This window comes from Caenorhabditis elegans, chromosome I, assembly GCF_000002985.6.
Source record: "Caenorhabditis elegans chromosome I".
In the NCBI taxonomy this organism is placed as follows: Eukaryota; Metazoa; Nematoda; class Chromadorea; order Rhabditida; family Rhabditidae; genus Caenorhabditis; species Caenorhabditis elegans.
Genome location: NC_003279.8, coordinates 6541772 through 6562688, shown reverse-complemented (window position 1 = coordinate 6562688; position 20917 = coordinate 6541772). Strand labels below are relative to the sequence as shown.

The 20917-nt window shown below is 34.3% G+C and overlaps 9 protein-coding genes and 3 non-coding genes across 13 annotated transcripts; 6 read left to right on the top strand and 6 right to left on the bottom strand.

Moving 5' to 3' along the window:
- Positions 1-19: 19 nt before the first annotated feature.
- On the bottom strand, positions 20-40 carry 21ur-14797. Its single transcript, NR_050202.1, has one exon.
- A 302-nt stretch (positions 41-342) lies between these two features.
- xpg-1 (XPG (Xeroderma Pigmentosum group G) DNA repair gene homolog) lies at positions 343-3995 on the bottom strand. The gene is made up of 9 exons (NM_059490.4): positions 3902-3995; positions 3529-3767; positions 2740-3066; positions 2601-2684; positions 1908-2343; positions 1387-1860; positions 1176-1336; positions 998-1129; positions 343-911 (listed from the first exon to the last, which is right to left on the bottom strand). The coding sequence occupies exons 1-9, from the start codon at positions 3987-3989 to the stop codon at positions 390-392; spliced, it is 2463 nt and encodes an 820-aa protein (NP_491891.2). The 5' UTR covers positions 3990-3995; the 3' UTR covers positions 343-389.
- A 28-nt stretch (positions 3996-4023) lies between these two features.
- tre-1 (Trehalase) lies at positions 4024-7960 on the bottom strand. The gene is made up of 9 exons (NM_059489.7): positions 7760-7960; positions 7614-7714; positions 6905-7128; positions 6759-6859; positions 6620-6712; positions 5585-5998; positions 5098-5401; positions 4763-5053; positions 4024-4504 (listed from the first exon to the last, which is right to left on the bottom strand). Exons 1-9 carry the CDS (start codon positions 7786-7788, stop codon positions 4358-4360), a joined length of 1704 nt encoding a protein of 567 aa, NP_491890.2. The 5' UTR covers positions 7789-7960; the 3' UTR covers positions 4024-4357.
- Positions 7961-7979: 19 nt separating this feature from the next.
- On the top strand, positions 7980-8185 carry F57B10.17. The gene has a single exon (NR_050201.1). It is a non-coding gene; the product is annotated as an Unclassified non-coding RNA F57B10.17 (non-coding RNA).
- Positions 8186-8398: 213 nt separating this feature from the next.
- dad-1 (Dolichyl-diphosphooligosaccharide--protein glycosyltransferase subunit dad-1) lies at positions 8399-9208 on the top strand. The gene is made up of 2 exons (NM_059488.7): positions 8399-8610; positions 8945-9208. Exons 1-2 carry the CDS (start codon positions 8400-8402, stop codon positions 9073-9075), a joined length of 342 nt encoding a protein of 113 aa, NP_491889.1. The 5' UTR covers position 8399; the 3' UTR covers positions 9076-9208.
- A 101-nt stretch (positions 9209-9309) lies between these two features.
- ucr-11 (Cytochrome b-c1 complex subunit 10) lies at positions 9310-9855 on the top strand. Its single transcript, NM_001392457.1, has 2 exons — positions 9310-9373; positions 9639-9855. Exons 1-2 carry the CDS (start codon positions 9318-9320, stop codon positions 9751-9753), a joined length of 171 nt encoding a protein of 56 aa, NP_001379967.1. The 5' UTR covers positions 9310-9317; the 3' UTR covers positions 9754-9855.
- Positions 9856-10063: 208 nt separating this feature from the next.
- Positions 10064-12153, top strand: spg-20 (Inheritance of peroxisomes protein 1). Its single transcript, NM_059487.7, has 8 exons — positions 10064-10187; positions 10238-10362; positions 10468-10549; positions 10594-10689; positions 10769-10973; positions 11020-11388; positions 11509-11616; positions 11669-12153. The coding sequence occupies exons 1-8, from the start codon at positions 10077-10079 to the stop codon at positions 12001-12003; spliced, it is 1431 nt and encodes a 476-aa protein (NP_491888.2). The 5' UTR covers positions 10064-10076; the 3' UTR covers positions 12004-12153.
- A 99-nt stretch (positions 12154-12252) lies between these two features.
- On the top strand, positions 12253-14013 carry F57B10.8 (Activator of basal transcription 1). Its single transcript, NM_059486.7, has 6 exons — positions 12253-12432; positions 12506-12657; positions 13186-13287; positions 13335-13504; positions 13548-13629; positions 13682-14013. The coding sequence occupies exons 1-6, from the start codon at positions 12339-12341 to the stop codon at positions 13886-13888; spliced, it is 807 nt and encodes a 268-aa protein (NP_491887.1). The 5' UTR covers positions 12253-12338; the 3' UTR covers positions 13889-14013.
- Positions 14014-16074, top strand: acdh-4 (Short/branched chain specific acyl-CoA dehydrogenase, mitochondrial; the record flags this gene model as incomplete). 2 transcript variants are annotated; one of them, NM_001313506.3, is made up of 6 exons in its annotated part: positions 14014-14211; positions 14262-14362; positions 14593-15036; positions 15405-15501; positions 15550-15695; positions 15746-16072. In NM_001313506.3, the coding sequence occupies 6 exons, from the start codon at positions 14058-14060 to the stop codon at positions 15959-15961; spliced, it is 1158 nt and encodes a 385-aa protein (NP_001300435.1). In that variant the 3' UTR covers positions 15962-16072. The 2 variants fall into 2 exon arrangements, with proteins under 2 accessions (NP_001300435.1, NP_491886.2); NM_059485.5 differs by lacking the exon at positions 14014-14211 and having other exon boundaries at positions 14306-14362; positions 15746-16074.
- 21ur-14742 lies at positions 15947-15967 on the bottom strand. Its single transcript, NR_050200.1, has one exon.
- Positions 16075-16095: 21 nt separating the features above from the next.
- On the bottom strand, positions 16096-17579 carry T10E9.1 (F-box domain-containing protein; the record flags this gene model as incomplete). Its single annotated transcript, NM_059484.2, has 5 exons — positions 16096-16382; positions 16435-16552; positions 16598-16821; positions 16898-17453; positions 17497-17579. The coding sequence occupies 5 exons, from the start codon at positions 17577-17579 to the stop codon at positions 16194-16196; spliced, it is 1170 nt and encodes a 389-aa protein (NP_491885.1). The 3' UTR covers positions 16096-16193.
- Positions 17580-17722: 143 nt separating this feature from the next.
- T10E9.2 (C2H2-type domain-containing protein) lies at positions 17723-20573 on the bottom strand. The gene is made up of 10 exons (NM_059483.5): positions 20456-20573; positions 20320-20406; positions 20195-20273; positions 19515-20142; positions 19204-19363; positions 18902-19155; positions 18704-18856; positions 18404-18644; positions 17932-18353; positions 17723-17884 (listed from the first exon to the last, which is right to left on the bottom strand). The coding sequence occupies exons 1-10, from the start codon at positions 20519-20521 to the stop codon at positions 17812-17814; spliced, it is 2163 nt and encodes a 720-aa protein (NP_491884.1). The 5' UTR covers positions 20522-20573; the 3' UTR covers positions 17723-17811.
- Positions 20574-20917: the final 344 nt, after the last annotated feature.

Sequence of the window (20917 nt, the reverse complement as noted above, 5' to 3'; positions counted from 1 at the left end):
GAAATATTTTTACAAATTTATTCGAATTGGATAAGAAGCAATACAAAATTATAATTATTCTATTAATAGAGAGAAAACGTGAAAAGGAGAGAAATTCGACGCATGGAAAATGCCAACAGAACACTAGTTCAAAGGGGCGCACTTGCAGCGCACAATATTTATATTTAATTATACAATAAATATATTATAAATAGAACATAAAATAGAACACATTAGAACATTGCACATTTTGTGCTCAATTGTAAGAGAAGGCTAAATTCATTATTTTGTATTAAATATTAATATCAATAAAATATTCACAAATTGACAGAATAACTTCAACGTAATAAAAGAAATTGGTGTAAAATGCAACATTTTTATTTATTTTCAATAGATAAATTAGCTAAAAACTAAAATTCATCAAAAGAATCATTAGAACTGCTTTCCTCAGATAGATTCAGTTTACTATTAGCTGGTACAAGAAGTGCTCCTCCTTTCCCGCGACCTATTCCTCTGGCACGAGTTACACGTTTCACAGCTGTTTTGCTCTTCTTGATTTGTTTATCAACTTTCTTTTCTTTTGACATTTCATTGTTTTTCATAGTTCCCGCTACACGTTGTCCAATTTTGTCCAGCGCCTCGACAATTTTTTTCGACCATTTTAGTTCGAGAGAACTATCCAATTTCTGTGCGAAAAATCGGTCTAATCGCATTTGGCTTTGTCCACCGGATTTTAGAAAATTATTCCATTTTTCGAAAGCGTCAAATGAATTCTGCTCTTCGTTGTGCTGTTTGCGATCAGGCCATTGAAGGCGTTGATGAAGAATTCGACGGATCAATGGAATATTCATCTGGCGCCATCGAAGTTTTTCTGATGATGAATCAACGATGGGATGAAGGTAGGCATGCACAGCGTCTTGATTAGAGCACACCTGAAATTGAATTGAACTATTAGGAATTTAAGAGAAACATGAGTTTCAGTATGTTGTTTTGTTTTCAAAAATCTAAAAATAAGTACACATTTGATATTCTCCATATCGTTTGCTTCAGTTACATGTCTTCTCAACATCATTGCATTTCGACTAGCAACTCGTTTATCATCCGGAGCAGTTAAGAACAAACTTTCCACGTTTTTAAGGAGCCTCATGATCTGAAACTTTTCATAAGGGACTCCATCACATGTGTAATTATCTTACCCTGTTCTCAATGACTTTAAGATCATTTGTATTATCAATCCTACATTCAACATACTCGGACACCAGTTCAAGTGCACCAATGGCTCCAACTTTTACAAGTCCTGCACAATAATCACCCCCAGAGAGCAGAGCAATTGAAATGTAGTCCTCACGTTGGAGACCTAGATTTTTAGAATTCAGGAAATATTCTAATGTTTGCCATAAATCTTACAAAAAAGTTTGCAATTATCTCTATTCGCTGTTGTCTGCTCTCCATATCGTTGTACTCTCCGATTCTTAGAAAACATATGACGATATACATGTTGTGCTCCAAACGCCCACACATCACTATCATCACTAACGACACCATCAACTAATCCAAGTCTCTCCAGCTCAACACATTGAGCTTCCGCTTCACCAGGCGATTCGATCCACGGAATGCCTGCATTTGTAAGAAATTCTTGAAGATCACGATATAATTCAGGCGTCTTATCATCCTCATCACTATAGTTCAAATGAATATAATCTTCCATGAGAGCAGGAGCAGAAGATGTTGATGGCTTATCGTATCGTTGAGGATCCCATTCAATCTCCTCATCTTCACTTGGAACCTTGTGTTTCTCCAAGCTAGCCATTCTCTTATCCAATGATTTTGCAGCTGTTTCAAGTAGAACTTCTTGAAGAACCATCTCATCGTCGCTGACTTCTAAAAAAATAATAAAACAAGTTTTGTTTATATTTTAAATGTTTTACCAATCATATCATCTTCTATTCTCTGTTCCTTTTTTCTTTTTTCTTCCTCTTTCTTATCTTCTACAGTTTCAGTACCATAATGTTGTCGAATTCTTTTTCTCGCAATTGCTTCCAACATTCCCGATTTACTCTGATATCCTCTTTCTTTCTTGTCAATTAAACGTTCCTCTAATCTGTCAACAATCTCTTCTCGTACATCATCAGGTGTCACTTCTCTGCTTAATTTCTTTCCACCATATTCTACATTGAAAAAGTCAAGTGTCATTGATAAAGGTTCTTGATAAAGACTATCGATATCTCGTTTTAATTCTGGGCGAACTTCTTGAATCTCATCACTATGTGCATATTTTAAAATGTGAGAAGTTCCATCTGGTCCAGTTACGTTGATTTTATCAGAAGAGTATCCACCTGTGGAGGTTGTTGTAGACTTGGCTAACTGAAATTATAGAATGTGGATTTAAAGCGATTTTTCACTAAAAACTTTTCGGAAACCGTAAATATCCGCTTCAAGAACTACAGTAACCCACTTTTAAAAAATGTTTTTTTCTAAAGTTTTAATGTGTTTCAGAGTTTTTTTCTTCATAAATAAAAAAACTTCTTAAAAATGTGGAAAAATCAAAGAAAATTGAACGGATTATGACTTCAGTTTATACATTTTTATAAGTAGCAAATTATGTAATTCAATAAAGTTACTTGTTCAATTTCTGCATTCAGACGACCTCTTCTGAGTAGACGCTGCATTTGAAAATTGCTGAAACTTTTCGAATCTTGTGGAATCTGAAAATCGTTTTAGCTTATTGTAAAAACACTTTTTTAAAAGATAAAATCCAACCATATCAGGCCGTAATCTGCTATTTCTCATGATCTCTCTTTTTTCCACGAGACTTTGAATTTCCAGTTTCCGAGAAGTAAATTGTTTCGAAATTCGTTCTTCTTTTACAGTAGGTACAATAATAATATCACTATCATCTGAATCTGAATCTTCAATATTTCCATAAACAAGCTGATCATTTTGATGTGCAGAAGGTTTATCCAAATATGTGCTTGTTGAGGGAATATCCTTATAAATGTCGTTCAGAATTACTTTTTTCGATGGACTTATAACTTCTTTGATTGCATTCGCAAGTGCCACGTCATCAAGACCACCACTGGCAATTTCCTGAAAATTGATTGGTTTAACAAAAGAATTTGGAAATAATTTAAAACTTTTTAAACAGTTAAAAACTTCAAAAAAATTGATGCGAGAATATAGAGCCGGGTCTTGAAACGAATCGATATATTTTAATGAAGATCGTGAAGAGTGTGCTCATTTTTTTGCTCTTTTAAAAAACAAAAAAAATCTAGTTTGTCTTTTAACAACCAAAAATTTAATTGCAAAAAATAGGAAACGGGAGCTACAGTACTACTTAAAGGCGCATAACCATTTTCGGAGTATTTTTCAAAGAAAATTTTCGGTTGTTTCGAGACCGTGCGCCGTATTCTTGCTTCATGAACAGAGCTTTTTCGTTGTTTTTCGTCATGTTTTTGATGGAAAAATTTTGTTATTTTTTCGCTGTCTGAAAAATTCATGAAGTTCTAAATAAATTAATTTTACCCTAATTTTTTGAGATTTTTTCAGCACCTTTAATTTTCCCATTTTCTTCGAATTCTTAAGAATATCATCATCATTCTGTCTTTTTTGCCGTCTCGCTTCTAAGACTTGACGTTTGAGAGGTGGTACTTGTGGTCCATCAAACACGAAAACAGGACGAATTTTGTAGAATAAAAGTTTAGAGAGACGATTTACAAGGAGACGCAGATGTGGAAACGGTTGATCCGATGGATATGCGAGTTGAGCCTGATAGATCCAAATTGAAACATCTGAAAAAATGATAAAAATTACAAAACATGTAATGTCAGAATAAAAGTGAAAAGTACAGTACCCCAATACATGAAAACTTAAATATACGAAATAAAACAATTTTACATAGTTTTGAATTTGTTTTTTAGCTTACCAATTGCCAATTTTTTTCCTTCTAAACATTCCAAAGGAATCTCTGTTGCCGTTGGTTCTACAATTTTCCATAATCCAGTGATTCCCATATCTTGAATTAATTTCTATAATTGGGAAATTTGATGATAAATCAAATATATTACATTAGAATTGCGTGACATAAAAACCAATATATACTGGTATAAGGAACTGGTATAAGTAAAAATTTTATGAACTAAAAAAGGTTTTTTGAAAATAAGGAAAAAAAGAACCCGAAAGAAAACAATCGTTATAATCTGAAAATGGGGGGTTGGACCGGATGAGAAAAAGCAAAATGTGAGTTTGATATTTAAAACAAAAAAATTAAGGCAATCGCTATGGCAATGTTTTTGATTCTTTAGTTAAAAAAGATCTAAATGAGGGAACTGGACTATACACAACAGAAAATAATAAAATCAGGTGCAAATTCTACAGGAATCTATGAGAAAATATACAAAATAAAAACTACAAATGTGATATTCGAAAGGGAAAAACTGAATTTGGAAGCTGTAGAGCTGGATGCAAATTGATCTCCGTATTTGTCCAATAAATCCAAAATAACGCCATTTGTCCAACCAAAGCCAGTCTGGAAATGATTTTTTTTTCCAATTTTTTCTGTTAATTTACATTATTTTCTCAGTGGGATTTTGCTTGAAAATATCCAGAATAGTTCAAAATTTAGGAATACGAAAAGAAAAAAAGAAGAATCATCTAACTTTTGAAAAAAACAAACAAAAATTCAGTCAAAATTGAGAAATCGCTTTTTGAAAAAAAACTTTTCAATTTTTCTGATTATTTTTTTTTCCATTTGTGGAATTTCGGAATTACATCTTTAAATACTCACTTGAACTTCATATTCTCCTCCACCTCCTCCAGAAGTTTCTTCAGTATGTGGAGTAACATTATACTTTTCAAACATAGCATGAGTTCTGATAAATGACTGATATGTTCCAGTAAGCCATGACGTTGCCATCTTTTCAGCAACTTTCATCAGTTTTATGTCACCAGTTGTACGGAATCCTTCGATAACCATATGAATCATTGGAGGCCATGCGTTTTCCTTATCCCATTGCTGCGTACTACTCATTGCAAGAGATGTTGGAAGACCTTTTGTGTATTTCAATAGTCCTTGGCGCTGAAAATTCCCAATATATACGTTTTTTTTAGAGTGACACTAACCTCTAAATAATCATGAACACGATGTGGAATATCATCATCATCATCATAACATTTTGCATACAAAGGAACAGCATTTGATACATAATATTGATTTGAATGAGTTTTCAATTCGATATCATAATCATACCAAATACCATCTGTTTCATTCCAATGTAATTCACGCATTTCCCGTTTTGCCCAAGTGTATCGTTGTTCAAATACTTTCACTTTTTTGAAATCACCAGCAATTTCATAAAGACTCGCCAGAATTCGAGCATTTGCACACATGAAAGCGTTTAAATCGGCTGGGATAATGCTCCACGTTCTGAATTTGATTTAGAATTAAAACCTCGGAACTGTAATTTTTGAATTTGTAAAGACAGCATGTCACAGAAATTCTCTGTTTTCTTTTTCGATTAATCCAGAAAACCAAAAAATCGGAAAAAAAAGTATAGAAAATTAACAAAAAAAGATTTTTTTTTAACCAAAAAACCAACACCCTCGATACCTTATAGAATCCATTCGATGCATTGTATCTCCATTTTGAGAAAACCATCGAGTGGAGAAATCCCATCCCGTCTCGGCAGCCGACGCTATCTCACTCCACATTTGAATTTTCTCCGCTTCAGTTTGCAGATGCTCTGCTAATTCCGAATCCTCACGATATGATTCTGGTCTCGGTACTTTGAGTTTAGCCTTATATTGATAATATGGAAACTGCTTGACACCATCTTTGTCTTTGAACCATTCCTGTCGATTTTTAATCCAAAACTCGTATTCTTTGTCAAGGGTTGGAAGAATTTCCATTACAAAATCCAAATCTCCTGTGCTCATGTAATATTCGTAGACCATCGGTGTCAATAGAGGTGGTTGGGAACGTGTTAGATAATAGACACGACCTCCATTTGGTACGAAACCGTGACTGAAATTAATCTTTATTATCAAATTGGAGAACTTTATTCTAGTGGCCAATTCAGTAGATCATTTTACCACTGAAAGAATAAACATTCGAACAGTTATCTATCCTCCTTTTTTGCACCAAAAAAACTAGCGCCTTGATTTTTATTCAATTCTTTTTTTTTTAATTTCTCATTTCTTTCAAATATTTATGGTGTTTCACCTACATTTTCGCTTCCATAATAAATTCCCAAATATAAAAAATTGTCTAATTTCCATCGATATTTGTTCAGATATGTGCAGCCTACCAATTTCCTACTTTTGTACCGAGGACACCAGCACCACTCCCTAATACGAATCAAAAAACGAACATTCTTTACTTAATAGGTCACATGATGGGCGCATGTCAATTCGAAAAAAGTATGAGTCCATCAATCAATTCTTATCATACTAATGCTAGTGTCAAAATGATAGGGATTTTTGAAGAGTAACGATGTCTCCGTAATCTTTTTTCTAAATAAAAAAACAGTTCCTTTTTGGTTTTGAGCTGTGAATAAATCTTCTAAATTAAGGAAATTGGAAATAATTATTCGCGGAAGCTGTTCAGCATCATGTTCCAAATTTGGATATGAAATCTAAAACTCACTTATCAACCATATATCCTAGATTTTTGATAACTCCTCGAGCTGTTTCATACATTTCTGAGAAGAGAAGCCCTTTGAGTATCCAGAAAGTATCCCTGAAATAATTCGATATTTTATATTCACTGAAACAATGAAGCTCACCAATAGTAGAACTCCAAAAATCGACCACCCGGGATAATAAATGGATGAGGAACATATAGAAGTGAATAGTGATCTTGACGATGCTTGACGTCATCTCGAACCTGAAATTGCTCATTTACAATCAATATTAAGCAAAATAAGATTACTTTTCTACATAAATCTTTCCAAATCCTATGTAAATGCAATGCCCATCGTCTATGGTGATAATCATGAATATTCAAAAAGTTTGATGGAAAATCGACCCAATCTGGAGGAAACCATTCAACCAGCTCACTTCCAGGCGGATTAAAATGTGAAGTTACAAATTCCCTTAAAATAATCATATCTGAAGTTCGATCACCAAGCTCGTCGAAATGTCGAAGTGTCGTAACTGAAAAAGAAAAATTTAAACATTCGTTTTTCGAACATCTCGATCACAAAATATAACCCAAAAACCGGTCTCATCGTTTTCAATTGCTTACCTCATTCAATTTTAACATTTAGCATTCCTTTTTCGAAAGTCACGTGGTGGAAGATGTAATTCAATTATCTTTTTACCAATCATCATCCACCAAAAAAGTTATGATATGGCCTGATTTCAATTTTTTTCCCAAAACACTAAAGGTCAGTAGTTGATTCTCTGACTTCTAATTGCTCTTTGAATTTGAGGAAGCTCGTGTCTGTCAGCTGCTTGAAAATATTCTTCTTTCCTGACTTTTAACAAAGATTTAATTTACAATCAACAAGACCTTTCAAATTTACAACTCCGTTGCAAAAACCGGTTCAGGTGATAAAGATAGCGTCTTTGATAGATTGTTTTTATGTTTTGTTATGTGATTTTTACGTAACAACAACATTAAAAACCAAAAACCTTACTTGGATCATATTTTAGTGACATATCGACGAAGTGCTTCGAGTCTGGAAACATGTGTGAATCTTGTACAGTTTGAAGAATTGGTCCATTGCAATAGATTTGTCTAGAAAAAAAACCATTTTTCAAGAATATTTCAAAGGAAACTTACGCTAGGAGGTTGATTACAGTGTAGAGCATAATTTCCTATAGGGGATGAAGAGTACAGAGAATGTTAATGACAAGGCATTCGGTCAGACACTAATTCGAATTTGTGGGCGGAAAAATTGGCAAAATATCGTTGATTTTTCTTCTTTCTTCTCTGATGTCAGCCGAGTGCCCTCAACGTCTCGTGTCTCACAAAATGAAAAATAAATCAACAAAACATGAAAGTGTGCGGCGCCACTGCAAAAGTGCGTGCCGCAGAGTTGCAATTGGGCGGGGACTTTGGTCCCGCAGCGAAACAACTAGCAAAAATGTGTGCTCCTTTAAACGCCGCCCGCCGCTTTTTACTTGATTGTTGTGCCACGTTGCTCTTTTTAAGCTTTTTAAATATTAATATTGTTATTTTTAAAGGATTTATACTTTGCGGGACATTTATATTCGTTAAATACAGGTCATGAAAGACATTTCTCTTTTATTATACTAGCAAAAATAAAAGTCTGAATGCTTTAAATTTTATTTTTTCATGAACATGTTTCAAGATAACTAGGTTGCATTTTCTAATTCAAAATTTATGTTTTTTCGCTCCTTTCTAATATATTTTATCTTATTGTTCTGTTGTATCTCAAAGATATTAAATTAATTACAGAATGGCGGCTCAAGTAGTTCCAGTTCTCTCGAAACTGTTCGATGACTACCAAAAGACAACATCATCGAAGCTGAAAATCATTGATGCTTACATGACATACATCCTGTTCACCGGAATCTTTCAATTCATTTATTGCTTGCTCGTCGGTACATTCCCATTCAACTCGTTCCTCTCTGGTTTCATCTCCACTGTCACTTCGTTCGTTTTAGCATGTGAGTTGTTTATTCAAAAAATTTGGGTTCAAGTATATTGGCAACATGAGTATTGTTTTCAGTAATAAAAGGTTAAAACGGTGATCTTTGTTTTCCTAAAAAGGGTTTCTGGGTTTCTTAATAGATTTGCGCTGATTTAAAATGTTTGGTACTTAAGCGAAATAAAGTAAATATAAATTGTATGTTCATTTGAGTTTCGGATGGACTGCAATTTTCACATCGTATCATAAACATTGGAAATTCCAATGGGCCCCCGCTTCAGCCCTCAAATGAATTGATAATAAATAAATGTATTTTTAAGCAATTAATTCTAAACGTTAATATTTTGTTTTAGCGTGTCTCAGGATGCAAGTAAATCAAGAGAACCGCTCCGAGTTCACAGCTGTCTCGACAGAACGTGCATTTGCTGATTTCATCTTCGCAAACCTCATTCTCCATCTTGTCGTCGTCAACTTCTTGGGATAAACTCTGAAAAGCTTTAATATGTATTTATTTGTTTCAATTCCTTCCATTAATTTATTTGTGTTGCAAAATGCCACCTGGGGTTTCGTTTCTCTTGCTGTGTTACACCTAATTTAATAAAATATGTTTCTGTTTTAATTAGAAGTTTTTAGTATTCAAGAAGAAAACTGCGTTATTGTCGCAAATTACTTTTGATGTGCACATTCTCATCCAGCTGAACAATTATAAACTAATCAGGTTGAATCATGCTGTACATGAAGCCAGCTCGTTTCGTGAAGAACGCCTTCACCAACCCTAATTAGTAAGTTAAATACTAAAAACGAAGAAGTTTAAGCATAGATTGTTTATTGAAAATACTTGCCACCGCAAAAACACAAGTTTTTAACTTCATTCCGATCTTTCACATCTAAATACAAATTGTAAAATACAAAAAGCAGCCCGCTGTGGTTTAATTACCTAGTCTTCTGCGAACACTCGCAATTTATTTGTTTTGAGTGTTTATAATAATTTAAACATTTTCACAATGAACGTGGATTCGGTTAGGATGTTCTATGATTTTCTTCCAGCTTCAAGTCGTATGGAGCATACGGAGGATCCGCTTTCCTTTTGGCCATCTACTTCTGTGAATGGAAAACCGTCGGACAGTACATCCCACTCTGGAACAAGCGTTACGTCGAATAGATTAAATCCTCAACACCTATTCCGATCGTTGATTGACTTTTTTAGAATTATGAAGATGTTTATCTTCTAGAATCTTTTTGCTCGGATAAACTTTCTATTATTGGCCTCTTTTTCGTTGAAAAATAGTTTATGCACAGTCGCTTAGCGCCGGGATTTCGAAATTGTTGTGACTCATAGCGAGCCACTGAGCAGAGATAGTAATTCAGAAGAGAGACGCCGACGACTAAACTTGTTTTCGCTGTTGTTGTGTGGTCTCTTGCATGTTTTTTTACTCGTGCCGTTTTTTCTCATTCGAATCACTTGTTTCAGTCAAATTTTCAGCAATGTTCTCGATATTTATGAGAATTCCTGATACTGCTCAGGTTGATGCAGTATTTTCTGGAGCATATGCATCAATTGAACAGGGATTATGCTACGATGAGGTTAATGATTGGGTATGTTTATTATTTTGAATGAAAACTTTGAAAATAATTGTTTTTTTAAGGAAAATACTCTCGCAATGTACGAAAAAGGATTGAATTTGATCGTCGAAGGAGAGAAAATGAAAAATGCGAGGAAAAGTGAAATGTGGAAAATGTTACAAGAATCAAAATCAAGTGTCCAGCATAGGTGAGTGATTTTGAATTAAAAACGTTGATAAAACCGCGAAAAAGTACCTTTAAAGTTCACATTATTTTTTTCGACTTTTTATTTGAAAAAAAAAAAAGTTTATAGAATCAACGTTCTGAAAAAGGAAGGACCAAAGCAACCAACTCCAAAGAAAATCAAGGAAGCTGAAGAAAGTGTTGAAAACGAGGTATTTACTCATTTTAATTAATTAAATTCATTTTCCTTTTTCAGAAAGAAGCAATCAGAATGCAGCTCGACTCCTTTGGATCTCAGGAAGCTGACTTGATTTATTTTTTGCCGGAAGGTGTGCAACTCTTCACAATTGATGTAAGTGTTTTCTTCTTTTGTTTAAATTTCTTTTATAGATAGTTTTCTAAATATTTCTACAATTTTATTATATTTTCAGGGGGAAAAAACAACTGCTCCAACTGCTCCAACATCTCTTCAAATTCTCCGTTTTCCTCAGCCAACTGATGGTGGAGCTTCTTCAGATACACTTGCATTCATGCAAGTTGGGCCTTGGGCATATCCATTGATGGGTGCAAAGACTCCAGTGCTTCGTAACGAATTCGGAGCATATTTGGTTGCCAATCCGACTCCAGAAAATCCAAGTGGGAAAAATTCAGACATTCAAAGATTTCAATTTGTAATTTTCAGACATGACTGTTGCAATCCTACTATCATCAGACATTGAGCGAAGATTAATTGAAGAACTTCACATTGTTCTCCGTGAATTCACGGATTTCAAAGAACAAGCTGAACCATCTACTGAACTGAGTAAAGAAGAGAAGAATAGGATTTCTACAACAATTTCGAATTTTCTGATCAAAGGAGGTCAAAAAATAGCTTGGGGAGTTGAAACAACAACCGTACGAGTGATTTCAAGAGTTGAAGATAATGGAGAACAGTATCGAACAACACTTATCGCAACGGACAAACCAATGCAAGTGTCTCCAGTTATCAAAGGAAGTGTAGTTTATATGCATAAAGGAACAAAGACAGTCGCTAAGTGCACAAGATATTTGTGTAAGTTTTCGACTTTAAGAGAGAAGTTTGTAGAGAAGAGATTCTGAAAAATATTTTGGACACGAAAAGTTGGCCAAATATTTTTTCAAGTATTAGGGATTTAAAAATTCAAATTTTCAGTGGACAAAATCGGAGATATGGGCGTTTCGATGGGAAAGAAATTGGCAGATAGTGCACAAAGACGATTTGGAGATGGAAAAAGTGGAGGACTCGTATCCGGAACCATTGGTATGGCTTATAACTGGTTTCCATAAAATAATTTTTATTTTACTATTTTCAGAAATTCTTGGAGGCGGAATCACTGGTGTTGCCACAGTTTGGATGAGTTTGGAAGATGGTTCCCGTCATCTATGCCGAAGTATTGCGAATCAAACTGTACAGAACGTGAAACTCAAGTACGGAGACGATGCATCAGATACCACTCATCATGCTCTTTTCGCTGCCGGACACGGAACACTTGCAGCTGCTCAACTATGGGATTTGGGACCAAGAAGTGTTGCTGGAAGGATGGCAAGAAAAGCTGGAATTCAAATGGTATCGGATTTGCATCACAGTAGAAAAGGAAGTCGTTTAGATCAAGAAGTGCCAGCTTTGGAGCTCAAGAAGGCTGTCTAGATTTTTTTTTTGAAAACATTATTTTAGAAACAATTTGAATACAAATTTCCTCATGTCTTCTTCAATTCCAGTTAATTTTTACGAAGTTTAATTTTTCATGCATCGAACTTAATTTTTTTGCATTGTATTATTTAATAAATCTATTTTCGCAAAACAGTTATATTTGAACCATACATGTATTTAATCTAAAATTCTATATCTCTGAATGTTTATGCCTTGAAAGCGCAAAAAATACCGATTTGTTTTCAGTGCGATTTTCGAAAAAAAAAAACGTAGAAAATTTTTGAGGATTTTAACGTATTGGAAAATCTCGAGCAATTATAAATTTTGGAAAAATGGCGCCTATTCCAAAAAAGAAGAAGAAAATTGTGAGAAAATCGATCAAAAAGCCTGTTGTAGAAGAAGATATGAAAATGGAAGAGGAAAAAGGTGAATATTCGAACTAATGCTTGCACTATAAATTGATTTCGCAATTTTTATCCGAAAATATCAAAATTTTCAGAAATGCTTGAACCAAAAGAGGAAAGCATTGAAACAGATAATAATGAAGATGAAGCTGGAAATCTGGACGATTCTGAAATTAAAACAGAAGAATCAGAAGATGATGAAATGGAGACTTTTGAGGATCCAGAACAAAAACAAAAGAAGACTGGTGTAAGTTTTTTTTTAACTTTTTTATTCGAAAATACCTGAGAATTAGGGTTGAATCCTAGAAAAAAAACGTTTTTTTCGTAATTGAAAAAATAAAAAAAAGCGAAACATTTTTTAATCGAAAAGGAAACATGAAAAATCGTTTTTTTTAAGCAGAGCTTATAACGAACATTTTTGCATTTTTTAAATAGAAACACTTTGCACAGTTACAATTCTGAGTGTCGTTTTTCTGTATAGAATTTATTCCGAGTCTAAAGCGCAAAAAAATACCAATTTTTTCCTAATTTTAATGAAAATTTATGAGTTTTGAGTTACCGACAGGTTAAAAGAATTTTCCAGGTTTTTTTCGCTTTTAAAAATTAATTTTGTTTAAAAAAACAAAAAATATTCTGCTCACAATCAGAATGTTAGAAAATTTTAAGTAATTCTTCAGAAGGATTAGTTAACTTCAAAAGATCCCTTCTCGGATTGTTGATAAAATATAATTTTAGACTATTTTAGAGGCCACAGATAAAAAAAAGTAATTTTCAGGTTGTCTTCTTCTCAACAATTCCTCCAAAATACAACGTGGTTCGAATGCGTGAATACTTTGAAAAGCGATGCCCTGGACAAGTTGGTCGAATCTTCCTTGCGGTAGCTTATTTTTTTTTCAAATGAAATCATAAAAATTATATTTTTAGCGTAACAAGCACTCGAAAAATCCGCAATATCTATATTCAGAAGGATGGATGGAGTTGAAAAAGAAAAAGATTGCAAAAGCAATTGCTGAACAAATTGATAACACTCCGATTGGTGGAAAGAATAAGGATCCAGTGTCGAGCATGTTATGGAATATTAGATATTTATCTGGGTAAGTTATTCATGAAAATATACATGAATTTTTATTTTTCTAGTTTCAAATGGGTACATCTTATGGAACAATTACAATATGAAAAAGAAGTGGAAAAACGACGAATGAATGTGGAAGTCGCACAGGTACAGTAACCCCCGGTATTGGCCACTTTGCATTAATATTCTTCTTTTCAAGGCTCGTCGAATTGCTGCTCACTTTGAAGAACAAATTGAGAAAGGAAAACATTTGAGAAAGCTTGAAGCAAAGGTTACAGCTTCCGGTGGAAAGTGGGATAAATTCCAGCGAGATGTCCAGCAGAAGAAGGTTGTGAAGGTGAAGAAGGAAAGATCAAAACATGTTAACACAGAGAGTAGCGAATTGATGAATATGATCTTCAAATAAAATTAAATCTTTTTTCTCATTGTTACTTTTATTGTTACTTTTTCACTGTTTTTGTTGCCCTATTGAAAACTTTTTTAAATATAAAAGCGTGACCATAATTCTCCTCCATGATCACACAAACCTTTTTCCAATGTTTAAAAATGTAGTTCCTTCTTTTGAATTCTTCCAAATGTCTCTTCTCGTCCACCAACTCCGTTTGAGCTCATGCAGACGCTTGATCTCTAGCACGTCATCATTGTTATCTTCAAAACCACGTAATGAGGATGATATTCCACATCCATTGCAAGTATTGTCGGAGCAGGAAACCGGATTCGTTAAAACTGGTTTGTACTGAAGAATTAAAAGATTCAGAGAATAAATAGTGCAATTTAAGTTCGTCAATTTGCGGATACAGTGATAAAACCTCTGGTTCGTGAAATGGATCGAACTTCGGAAATGACTCCAGCTGTGATCAATGGATGCTTTGAAAATGGGGTATTATATGAAAGTAATTATCCAGTTGCGACACTTTACGGTCTCGCAACGAAACAAATGTATTTTTTAATTAACTGCGCAAAACGATGCGCCTTCAAATTAGTACAGTAACCCATTTTTGAGAAATGTATTACTGTACTTCTTAAAGGCGCATACTTTTTTGCGCGACGTCTACATAGTATAGCAACTGGGTAATAATGTATTTTGAAAATGTTTAAAGTTAACCTCAGCTGATGGGCATCGAAGTTCCTGAAAAGTACGGTGGCCCTGGAGCAACGTTTTTCGATGCTGCTCTCGTAATTGAAGAAATTTCAAAAGTTGATGCATCGGTTGGAGCAATGGTTGATGTTCATAATACACTCTTTATTCCTTTAATTATTGAACTTGGAACAGAAAAACAAAAAGAGAAATATCTTCCAAAATGTTATACTTCATCAGTTGGATCATTTGCTCTTTCCGAGACCGGATCTGGATCTGATGCATTTGCATTGAAAACAACTGCAAAGAAAGATGGAGATGACTATGTGATTAATGGATCAAAGATGTGGATCTCAAATTCGGAGCAATCGGAAACATTCTTGGTGTTTGCTAATGCGGATCCAAGTAAAGGATACAAAGGAATTACATGTTTCATTGTTGAAAAGGGTACTAAAGGATTTACCATTGGAAAGCATGTAAGTTAACTTTTATAACCATTTTCCAGAGTTATTTATTGTGACTTTTCGCTCAAAAAAGTCTCGCCACGAACAAAATATCAAGTCAATGACGCTCAAAATGAGTGCCTCCAAGAAGTACAGTAACCCATTGTATCGTTTTTTCATCGTCTCTTCTATCCAAGACATTATTTTGCTGAAAAAATTATTGAAAAACATGAAATACATCAAGGACTCAAAGGAAATCAATGGAAGCAGGCATATGGGGTTACTGTATTCCAGTTATTTTATTCCTGGCGAGAACGGGGGTACAGTAGTTTGTACAAAAACGCAACAAATCGAGTTTTGCGGTTCCGCTTTAAAATGGACGTAATAATCATCAAGTTCAGGAGGACAAATTGGGAGTTCGTTCATCTTCTACGTGCCCACTTCATTTTGATAATGTACGCGTTCACAAGTCGGCAATTCTTGGAGAATTTGGAAAAGGTTGACTATAGAATTAATAATTCCAATTTAAGTACACAATGTTTAAAGGTTACAAGTACGCAATTGAATATTTGAATGCTGGTCGTATCGGAATTGGAGCTCAAATGCTTGGATTAGCTCAAGGATGTTTTGATCAGACAATTCCATATCTTCAACAAAGAGAACAGTTTGGGCAGAGAATTATTGATTTCCAGGTGAGACATAAAACATGACAGAGAAATATATATATACAATAGACTTCTAGGGAATGCAACATCAAATTGCTCAAGTCAGAACTGAAATCGAAGCTGCTCGTCTGTTGGTTTACAATGCTGCTCGTATGAAGCAACACGGATTACCATTTGTTCGTGAGGCAGCAATGGCGAAGCTCTTTGCATCACCAAAGAATTCCCCGTCGAGAAATACTATCGTGACTGTAAAATTGGAACGATTTACGAAGGAACTTCCAACATTCAATTGAGCACCATCGCGAAGCTAATTGACGCCGAATTTAAACAGAAGGCCTGAAAATGTACCTCTCCTCCTTATTGCGAGGGTTAATTCGATATTCTCATTTGATAAATATGGATTCATGTTGGTGTTCTAAGGGAAAATGTTGTTTGAAAATTTATTCTAATTTGTATCTATTGAACGTCTAGTTATATAAAATTATAAGAGAACGAGAGAAAAAACGAAACGTTACAATTTGATTATTAATAGAATTCTTCGTTTTCCCCATAATCTGTATCTTCATAGTCAGATTCATCGAGATTATCTTCATAACGTTCGTAGTCATAATCGGGATCAAAATTGCTATCCTCATCGTTATCATAATCATCATAATTGTCATCGTACTCCGAAGAATCGTCAGCGAAATGGGGTAGACCGAGTAGAATTTTCTTCTGAAAAATAACGTATTTATTTGGAGACATGAAAACTGAATATTGAACTTACAAAACTAGGCGAGAAATCATAATTTCCGGTTTTTCCAATTTCTAAATTAATCCAATTCTCACTTTTCCATAAAACTACAAGTCTTTGATCATCTGGAAGTTGCTTGTGATATACATTGCTGAAATTAAGATATTCAAAAAATAATTGTCAAATTATGACATACTGGCCAGAGTCCTGCTCAACTTGTGTAAATCCTGCAGGAATATTTTCAAAATCTAGGCCACTTGGGTTCATGATGTCAAGTTTCGATCCAGTTGATCTGGTAGCCACGAACTTCTCGATGACGTCACAAATAAGGTCACCAGTAAACTTCTTGGATTTGAGAGAGATCACTGACGCTTTTAGTGCCATGACGTCTTCATAGGTTGCTGTGGTGATAGTAGAGATCTGAAACACATAATTTCTCTAGTCACAAGTTATATGTTTTCTAAAGTGCAACGCATATATTCATAACTCATCTTACCTCGATTTTGTCCATTTTTTGCACAATTGCCGCATTTTTCCCGAGAAAATCGAAATCATCGTCATCATCACGAGCTTGTCCGTCTATTTTCAAACCATTCAGCAAACTTCCATCACATTTATCAAACATTTTCCAGAGAAGGTCACATTTTCGCGGATTTCTCCAAAAAATGGATTGAACTTTTAGAGAACTTTCCATGTTATCTAATGTCTCCATAAACTTATTATTCAATTCCTCGAAATTATCTGATAATTCTACAGTTAGGAATCCAATAACAACATTATTTTGAAAACACATTCGATTAAGGAATGCGATAGCCTCATCAATTGGTCGAGATCCTTCAATTATAATATCATTTTTCGAAGATTGGGAGATTCTTGTGTCGCATTCGGGAGTCATTTTAAACTTGAGAGAATGTACATCTTTGAATAGTTTAAATGTAAGTTTTACGAGAACTCCTACACTGTGAAGATCCTTGATATAGACCGATGGAATGAAGAGTTTTGTAGATGAAACAGCATGATTCATAGTAGAAGAGGTTGCACGAAGTTTGCATCTAAAGTTTTGATTTTTTTAAAATTATTTAAGGAGAATAATACCTTGAAATTAAATCACATTTCTCGATAAGCTTCTCTAACAATTCTGGGGGCAAGTCTAATATTTCGATAGGTTTTCTCACCATCTGAAATTCAGAAAAAGCAATTATTTCGGATCAGTTTGTTACAGCAAACCTTGGCGGAAATTTTGAAAATATATCACAAATAATCTGAGACCTGAGCTGTACAACAGAAGTTGGAAACAAAAAAAAAAGTTGAAAATAGTTTTAAAAATTGAAAGCATTTATTTTTTGAGTATCGAAAAACTATTTTTGAAACTATTTTAATAAATTAACAACGAATAAATTACTACGTAATCTAACAATCATCTGAATCACTACTGGAATCGTTTGAAATATCAATCTTCTTCCTTTTTGCTGCTGTGCGAACACTGAAAAAAGAAAATTGAAAAATTTAATTTAATTTTTACAAACTCACAGTTCTTTGATATCTTTTAATCTCATATTATTCCAATTATTTCCTGCTATTCGTTCCGTGGTAGTTTCCGATTCCATATCTTCTCCTTCTGATGATGATGACTGATCTTTCCAGTCAACTCCTCGCTTTTCAGCTTCTCTTTTAACCCATTCACGAACTTCAGCTGGCCTCATTTTTGATAAATCTTTCACTTTAAGTTCTGTACTTTTCGATCTTTCTCGTCTCTCATCTTTTGTAGTAGCTTCTAATAACAAATTCCGTTCGAATCTATCGTCTTCAGAGTTTGATTCATCCGACGAAGACGAAGAAGAGCACGATGATTCATTCCACGTGTCTTTCCTATTTCGAAAGTTATCTTGGAGAACTTTGAAGGTTTCAGTGAGAAGTTTTCGAGCATTCATAGCAGATCTTCGACCACTTGGCTGAAAATTTTGATATTTATAATTTTAATTTTAAAAGTATTTTGAATTACCGTATAAATTTCTCCATCAGTGTCTCTTTCACTTTTGCCAGGCGTAGTTACTTCTGAGAATCGAGGAACATTCAGGTAACTTCTTTTAGCTAATAAATCCATTTTTGATTTTAGCCGCTTCCCATCGACAGACAAAATATTGTGTGGTTCATCATCAAGTCCACCATCCGAATAGTTATTTTGTCCCATCAATTCATTCGCGGTTTCAGTATAAGACGCTGGACGAAGTTTTGCAGTTTCTCTGGAAATTCGAAGGGTTTAATTTCACGAAAAATTTTGTAGAATATTCTAAAAAAGAACCTGGTGACGACTCTAAATCCATGAAGAACGATATGAAGTAGAAAATCAATTTTATTAAATGATCGATAGCAGAACCCACAAATGACTGTCTCGTTGATGAAATCTTTTGGAATAAAAAAGTATTGCTGTGGAAGAGTATAATCATTTGGATCTCTGAAAGTTTTTGTTCTGATAAGAACATATTTTGAAAAAAATTACGTTGCATTGAACGTTGATTCTCCCTTAATCGTATACTGAAGAGGTGTGAATGTTCTAATATCGAATGAAGCTCTGATTTCATGTTTCGCCGATAACCATTCATAATTCATGAATTCTTCAGTAAAAAGGTACTTGTGATGTTGATCAATATGTCGAAGAGCATACATTCTCATAATGAGTTGAGTCGTGAAAATGTGAGCATGGGCACGTGGACAGAGACAACAACGCCACTTGAATTCATCTTTTCGTAGGTTCTAAAAATCGAAAAAATTATTTAAATTTGAAATTGAAAAAAAATGTACCTTGAAAACATTAGAATATAGAAACAATTCCTTGGGAAATTCAAAAGTGTATACTTCTTCTTCTTCTGGATTTTCAGCGTTATTCACATTCTCACCGGCTTCGTTCGCAACTTCTTTTGGGTCAGGTTGGACATGTGTGAAGGATGAGCTCGATGCGATACTGAACAAATAATAATTGAAAAAAACGAATGTTATGCAGGCAGGCCTTATCAAAAAATCAGAGTTGTGCTACGAATTCAGTAATTTTGGTGCTCCAGAATATATCAAAATTGTTCAAGTTTTACTACGCAATAGTTTTTTATTTAACTTACGGATCTAGACAACTATGACTTGATAATCGAAAGTGTTGTTTAATTGTTTCAGAAGACACCAAGCAGCAACAAACAAGACAATATCTGACTTCTTCCTTCTCCATTCCACTTCTTTTCTTCAACTTTGTCAGGAAATTCTCACCGTTTTCCATTTTAGACAAGTTAATAGTGTAAAATGTCAAATAGCTCCGCCCTTTGCACATAATTCTTTGTTGTCGTATATGCATTAAGGCTCTCACATCGAAATCAGTCTCTTCATTGAGATGATACCACTCAAATTCGAAAAACCCAGGAACACTAACCATAACTTCTTCGAAATGATGATGTTCTAAATGAGTCAGGGCGTATGTCCGCATACTGATTGTCTCATTGAAATTAACGGCTGATTTTCCTTCACACATTGGACATTTCCAGCTAAATTTTGAATTTAGAATTCGGAATGTCCCAAGAGACCGCCCATTTTTAAAGTTCTGCCACCATCTTGCAGAGTTTGAACTGAAGCTGTTTAGTGTGGAATCCGTTGAAGAGAGGCGAATACCCCAAAAGTTTGAATATGATTTTCCAGCGGCGATCCGAAGTTCGATTAAAGAGTTGTCAATGGAAAATTTGATGTGACGATAATTGCAGGCTGAAATTTAAATTTAAAATATCGAATTTTGCTTCATCCCAAGTTTACTTACCATGAATTCGTTTCAGATGATCTTCTGTTTCTTCTTTATTTACAGGAATACAGCAGGTACGACATTGGGTTACTTCGTTCTACAGTAAGTCTTTCATTAATATTATTTTAAATATTTATTCCTACCTGATGGCTCATTGCATGTTCCAAATGTTCTTTTTCATCGTTTCCCATCAGTTTGGAGCAGTATCCACAGACATGCAACAGATTTTGCTGAAAACAAGTATTTTTTCGCTCTGATTAATTACCAATTTCTACAAACCTGTTGCAAACTATTTGAATCGATACTTGATGAGTTTCGTCGAAGCTGTTTTCTTTTTGGAGGCATTATAAGTTTGAAAAATAAAAGAAAATGGAAAGAAATCTCGCTAATTTGTCCATTCAAAAAACAATTCTACCCGCGTTTCTCTGCTGTCTCCGTTCTCTGCCGCGTGACGAAAGAGCGCGCTTGCATTAATTCATTTCGGCGGTTATTCAAAACAGAGTTTTTGGCAGATTTTCAAAAGTTTCAATTAGTTTCCAATTAAAGGCATAGGCAGGTTAAGAATATTTATTGTCTCACTGGAATCATAGTAATTATAACAGATTAGATGATGTCAAAATTGTAGAACAACTTTTTTGGACGTTCCAAGGTGGTAGAAGTCGTTATTTCAAAATGATAATTTTTAAAACTATCATGAACCTTTTTGCGAAAAATAACGTTTTTTCCTTGTTATAAATATTG